The sequence below is a fragment of the Bactrocera oleae genome, chromosome 3 (genome assembly GCF_042242935.1).
Source record: "Bactrocera oleae isolate idBacOlea1 chromosome 3, idBacOlea1, whole genome shotgun sequence".
NCBI classification, from domain to species: domain Eukaryota; kingdom Metazoa; phylum Arthropoda; class Insecta; order Diptera; family Tephritidae; genus Bactrocera; species Bactrocera oleae.
In genome coordinates, this window is record NC_091537.1 from 2,963,670 (window position 1) to 2,970,312 (window position 6,643).

Genomic DNA, 6,643 nt, shown 5'->3' on the forward strand with positions numbered 1-6,643 from the left:
AAAAATTCAGAACACAACTGAATTGGTTGTCATAAACATGTCACTTATATATTTATTATTGTTAAATACGATTATATACTTAAATTTATGCAATTTATTCATAATGTACACCAAACGAACTCGCCAACTCGCGCGCTGACCAACTCTCATACGGGCGCACACGCACACACATACATACATACTAATAAGCGTGTGATATATGCCCAAATAGACGAAGCACACTGACAATGAGATCACTGCGTCTTCGAGCTCAGTCGCTTTGTTGCTTAGTGCCACAAATATAAATTATTCAAGCCATTGGCGCACCCAAAACAGCAGCACGCCTAACTCCACCGGCTACTTCGTGCCATCAACCGAGAGAGCGTTCAGTGTTAACGCTATTCAATAAAAATGCGTACTTTTAAGTTTTCCAAAAACATTATATTATTTAATTTGAATATTTTCAATACGTACATACATACATTTAAGTATAAATAAAGCAGTCTATGAAGCCGTGAAAGCGGCGATTTTTTCTAAATTACAACCTACAACTATTAGGTACAGCAAAAACTGGAGAAACAAAAAATTCGCTAATTTATCATATAACAAATTACATACAAACATTTATACAATTTAAATAAAAATAACTTGTACCTACTATAACTGGCCTACGTACATACATACATACAGTTGTGTGTATTCATGTGCATTTGCAAAGGTGCTTGGTGTGTTTATCTCTTTCGTCGTCGACGATCGGTTGTGTCGAAGACGATCATAAATTAAGCGAAACGCGCGCGAAACGGCCTTCCATAAATACTTTTGCTTTGGCATATTTGTTTTATGTTGTTGTATTTTTATTTTTATTTTAAGAAATCTATGTGCCTAAACCTAAACATTTCTTCAAGTGAGTGTATATGTGTGTGTGTGATTCACTATGCATTTAACTAATGGTAATGATGACTTGAATTAAGTTTTGTGTGTGTGTTTGTGTATGTTAGTGTCTCCAACCATGAGACATAACAGCCTCTTTACGGGTCATAACTGGGAACTTTTGTTGTGAACTTTGAATGGCCGACAACCTGAAACGGATCGGGGATCCAGAAGCGCAGCCGCCATGCGGCCCTTTGTCGCAACCACCGCACGTCTAGCCGTGGGCTGTGCTCGTACATGCCGGAATGTATCGCGCCGCCATATATATACATGACAAGCCAACTGCCTTCCACCGCCACAGCGATCGTTTGGGAATTTGCAGCCTCCAGCGCGAACTTTTCACAGTCGCTGCTGCTGCGCTCTGCTAACTTGCACCAATGTCTATTTGCAATTGCTGCGACTGCGACCGTCTACCTGCTCATGATTTCATCAATACTGAAACCAAGCGCACGTTTCGGTCGCTGACAGCAGTTGATCCTTTGCACACCCGACGCGGAGAGATCAAGTATGGGTGTTGTCGTTGTGCTGGTTGGCGCGCTGTTCAGCGTTGTTGTTGGAACTTCATCCGTTAACATGTTCAAATCACTGCATTTGGCATTGCTGCTGCACTGCTTGATCGCGGCCAATTGCGCCTCAGTATGGCTGTGCAAATGACTACGCAAGTTGGCGCGCTGATTGAAGCTACGCTGACAGATGGGGCATTTGTGTGGCGCCTCCTCCAAATGTGTCACCTTGTGTACGGCAAGCGTGCGCGACTGGCAGAAGCCCTTGCCGCAATCGCTGCACTTGAACGGCTTCTCCTTGGAGTGTATGTAGCGGTGATCGCGCAAGTGATCTTGTCGGCGGAATGCCTTGCCGCAAATGTCGCACGAATACGGCCGCTCATCGGTGTGTGTGCGTTCGTGAATGAGCAGATTGTACGACTTGGTGAAATGGCGATTGCAGTACTTGCAAATGAATTGCTTTTTTGGGCGACTGCCGGCACCGGTTGTAGCGCCAGCCAACTTCATGGCTGCGGGCAGTCCAAGGCGTGCAGCGGGATGTAGTGGATGGAGCGTGGGGTAGGGGCGCATATGGGGCGCAGCAGCGCCAGCTGGTATTGGGTGTGGGTGCGGTGCATGCGGGTGCTGGTGATAGAGCGCGGCACTGCGCAACCACTGATTCATGAGTAACGCCTGATGTTGTTGCACTGCGTCGGCGGCAACCGTTGAACCGGGCAAAAATTGCGCAGCATGACCGTAAGCATAAGCGGCAGCGGCTTGTTGCTGATGCTGCTGCTGTTGCATGTGCAACCACAAACGATGCTGCTGTTGTTGCTGCTGCTGTGCTGCTTGTTGTTGTTGCAATTGTTGTGCTTCTAGCATTGCATTGGGATAGGGGCGGCGTTGTGGTTGTGGCGACGTCTGCAACAGTGTCATCTGTGGGTGCTGTTGCTGCAACTGCAGCTGCTGTGTCTGCAATTGCTGCTGCTCCATTTCATAGAGCGTTATGCTGCTCATGTGTGTTGGCTGTTGGGTGCGTGCGCGTGTGTGTTCTTCCGTCGGCGTGTGCGGCGGTGTCAATATGGGCGAAATGCTGCTCTCGCGTTCCTCTTTGATGACCAGGTACTCTGGGGCAAAATCTATTTGGGAAATAGTGAAAATACCGGATAAGTTATGGCGAATATGGAAATCAAGTAAGATTCTCTGGCAGAAAAGTGACTGGTCTAAGAATTTTTTGCTCTAAATTCAACTTGCCAAACACAAGTACACAAAACAACAAGCTTTATATAACTTTTTTTTACAGAAAGGCATTATTTTTTTGTTATTATTTCAGTGTGCATAGTGTTCTTCGTTGTGTTTTGGAATGCATGGTCACTGAGGCATTCCGCCGTCGGCAAAACGGTTTCATATCAGCCATTAAGGTCTGAGAAATTCGGTACTTTCACACTTAGCCGTCGCTATACGGAAACTTACCGTGCTCTTTTATGCTGATCTCGTCGTCCACCGTCACGTTGCTCAGTGGCGAAGCCGATCTGGAGGACATATTTGGTTGGATATTCACTTGTTTGGCTAAGTTCTTGATTTGCTACGCTTAAATCTTTTTAGCTCACTGAACTTAGTTTTTAAAATCTCAAATTTACGTCTTTGCTTTAACGAATTGGTGACGACTCTTGTTGTGTTGTTATAACACTCGGCGTCCGCACTGGCTGTCAATGTTACTCGGACAACGTCTCGACTCAAACTGATTTCTGGTTTGCTTTCTCGCGAGCAACTCAATTTCCAAAGTGTCTTTCACTCGACTGGCGCAGGCACAAAAGTGTTGCTGGTATTGCGCTGGCTGCGTCTGTGTGCGTTCGGCTTGTGTATATGTGAGCGTGCTCTTCACCTTATCGCACTAACACTAAGCTAGTTTTTTTGTGTGTGTGTGTGTGTGAGTGTGACACGCTGAGCGTAGATAGTTTGTGAATACGCTGGTGCTGGTTGGCTTCTGATTCTGTAACTTCCGCTTGATGGCTCGCTTACTTGTATCGTGTTTCTTTGGTTTCTGTGGCAACTGCTCCGTTGTTGTGAGTAGCTCGAATGTGACTGTAGCTGCTGCCGCTGTGGCAACTGGTTTTTGAAGCCGTCGATGTGTTGCACAGGCAAGCGGCAAGCGGTGGCAGTATGCATATGTGTTCGGCCAAACCGCCACCAGAAAGTAATGCACAACAACAACTAACACGCTGTCACTGTCGTTATGCATAGATGTGTGCGTGTATGCGTATTATATTGCTTTTGTTTGTTCGCAGCTCGTTTTGTACGTTTGTGTGGTGAATTATTTGGAAATGGCTGTTTGGTATACGCCCACCATTAGTGCGCGGCCTGGGATTGGCTGTTGCAGTAATGCCTGTTGGGCTCTATTGCCGGTGTTGTTGTTGCCTTACCCACTATCCTGTAGCCTGTTTCGGCTGCCTCTGCTTCAGCTGCTGCTGTCGCTGCCGCTGCTACCACATACACGCATTGTACGCATATTTATTTGTTGTTGTTTTCTGTGCTCTGTGCCACCACAGCAGCTAGCGAGCGGAAACTGTTTGCTGACGTTCGGCTTCTGACGCTTCGTTCCTGCCACCAGCGCGTCACCGAACCAACTGCGTTTCTGGCTGGTTGGAGCAAAGGTGGGCCGAAGTGGGTGTGTGACCATGTGTAGTTGTATACTGCTGTGTGTGTATATGTGTTGATAAGCAGGCAGTACATCAGCGCGACTATTGGTCCCACTGGCTCGGCGGCACTTTTTTCTGCATTCTATTTAATGTGGCTGTGTTGATGTTTTTTACTCTTATCACCAATAAATACGATTTTAAGCGCTTTTTGCGCGCATATACATACCATACATATGTAAATGTATGTACAAAGCTGTTTTACTTCCAGGCATATGCTTTCCTATATACACGCGCGTTCTCTTGCTTTCTCGATATTTTGTAGTTAATTTAATTTTTTGCTTATTTGAATGACGTGCCACATGGCACGTAAACTCCCTTCAAAAAACGCAATCAAGAAATAATTTGAAAGCGTTTCAATAATATATGTAAACTTAGATTAAAATCGACTTTTTCGGAATATAGAAAATACACCAGAGAATAAATTAAAGTAATTTAAATAAAAGATTTTTTTATATTTAAGTAGCTTTTAGTTTAAATAATAACAAAAAAAAAAATAAATAAATATATTAAAATTTAAAATTGAATATTAATTAATGATTTGCATAAAACTAGTTAATTATATAATTAATAATAATAATAATAAAGCAATTATTGCGTTTGACTTACCAAAGTACACGAAAAAAAAAACTTTTTCCGAAGGAATTTTTTTTCGCCTTAATAGACTTGCGCCGAAATTAAAAAGAAAACAAAAGCAATTTAAAGGAGTTAACCTTCTTGTAACTGTATGTCTTTTATGTTTTTATGTATTTTTTTGGGGTACGGAAACGCCTCAATTCAGTCTTAGTTTCATTCAACTGTTTATTTGTTCATATAAATCTATTTTTTTCACATTTTGTTGTAAATTTACATATTTTTTAAACTGAACAGAAAATAGTTTATTAATTAAAAAATAAAAAATTTACATTTCATAAAATTTGAAAGTTTTTCCAAAAAACTGCGCAACTTAGTTTTCAAAAGCAGCTGCGATAGCTTCAGCACAAACTTTACTAGCGGTACACGGCGCAAAGAAGTACAAGTATGTGAAAATTTATGTACATATGCCTGCATCATGCCAGCAAACTGACTCCATTGCCATCTGCATGTTCGAACAGCGAATTATTGTCGAGTAAATTGCGCAAAACAGGAAAATTGTTTTAAACTTTAAATGTAATTCCATATTGCAAAGCATACAAGTGTATGCGCGTGTGTGCACAGAAATTGTCGAAACATATGTGTTTATGTGTGCGTGATGCCACATATAACCTTAATTTGCTTTTTCCGGCTGCAGGCGATTTTTCGTAGCTGCCAAACGAAATTCAATATGCCATGTACGAGTACAATGCTGACTTTTGATGCGCATATATCATACACACATACATACATACATATGCAAATATAATGCATAAAACTATGAAAATTTTTGCCCGCTAATTGACTTTTGACCTTTGTAAAGTTGCAAAGCGCGCTTAGCAAAAACAAAAATCCGCCCTAACGCCATTGCCACAGCATCTATGCACATATGTATGTATGTAGGTGAAGTGCATGTGTTTTTTGTTATTGCCTGCGTACTTTTGGCTGGCTCAGAAATGAAAGCACATGGCCAGCGGCCTTTTGAGCGTATGTGTGTGTGTGTGGAGTTGAGTTAATGATTTGATTATTTCGTAATGGAAAAGTTTAAAAGCGAAAGATAATTTCTCCATTATCTCCAAATTGCCGGATTCATTTGCATGATTGCATGATTTTTTGTAGTCAATATGTCACTACAATTTCATAAAGTTATATGAAAGCATATACAAGCACATTTATCTACATATATACCATTATACTATATTATTGGATTGTATATGCTTAAGCCGGCAAATAATGCAAAATGTATCACTTCGCTACTTTAAGCTACGATCTATCGAAGCATTGCCTACAACAAATATTGGTGAAGTTTGATATTTTACTGGTATGCGTGAAATTTTAACCACAGCTCGGCGTCTACAGAAAATACTTAAATTAAATTGAAACCTAATATTTACCAAAACGGTAACTAGACACTATCTATATGTTGATTTGGTATATAGAAGAGGCTTTTGTAGGAAATAAACGCATCGAATCTCCCTCAGAACCCGAGTAATTCCAAAAGAAAGTAACAACGACGAAATTCAAGCGTGTCTATGTTCCCGTTAACAATTTGGCTGCATAAGCCTAACTAATTTATGTCTCCATCCACACTTTATATACATGACAGAGATGCTTATATCTTGCACATACATATGTATATATGTATGTACGAACATCAAGCTTCCTATAAACAAAGTGTGTCGCCATACCAACTTTAGTGATTCGAACGATTCATTATTTCGAATGCTTAAATAAAGCCTTAAATATAGCCTAGCGGATGCGGTACTGCGTTGCAGTGTGTAATAATTTTACTTAACTTTTTCAAAAAAGACATAACGTGGCAATTATGGTAACTGCTTAGAGCTCAGTTTCAATATTAATATTACTAGAATATAGTATAACTATTTTAAAATGTAAAAAATTCGGTAAAGACAGCTTGATATACATATATTTTATTTATGCTCT

The 6,643-nt window shown here is 41.1% G+C and overlaps 1 protein-coding gene across 1 annotated transcript; it reads right to left on the reverse strand.

Annotated features, from left to right (window-relative positions):
* Positions 1-398: 398 nt before the first annotated feature.
* odd (odd skipped) lies at positions 399-4,118 on the reverse strand. Its single transcript, XM_036369337.2, has 2 exons — positions 2,865-4,118; positions 399-2,530 (listed from the first exon to the last, which is right to left on the reverse strand). The coding sequence occupies exons 1-2, from the start codon at positions 2,932-2,934 to the stop codon at positions 1,320-1,322; spliced, it is 1,281 nt and encodes a 426-aa protein (XP_036225230.1). The 5' UTR covers positions 2,935-4,118; the 3' UTR covers positions 399-1,319.
* Between the last annotated feature and the right edge of the window lie 2,525 nt (positions 4,119-6,643).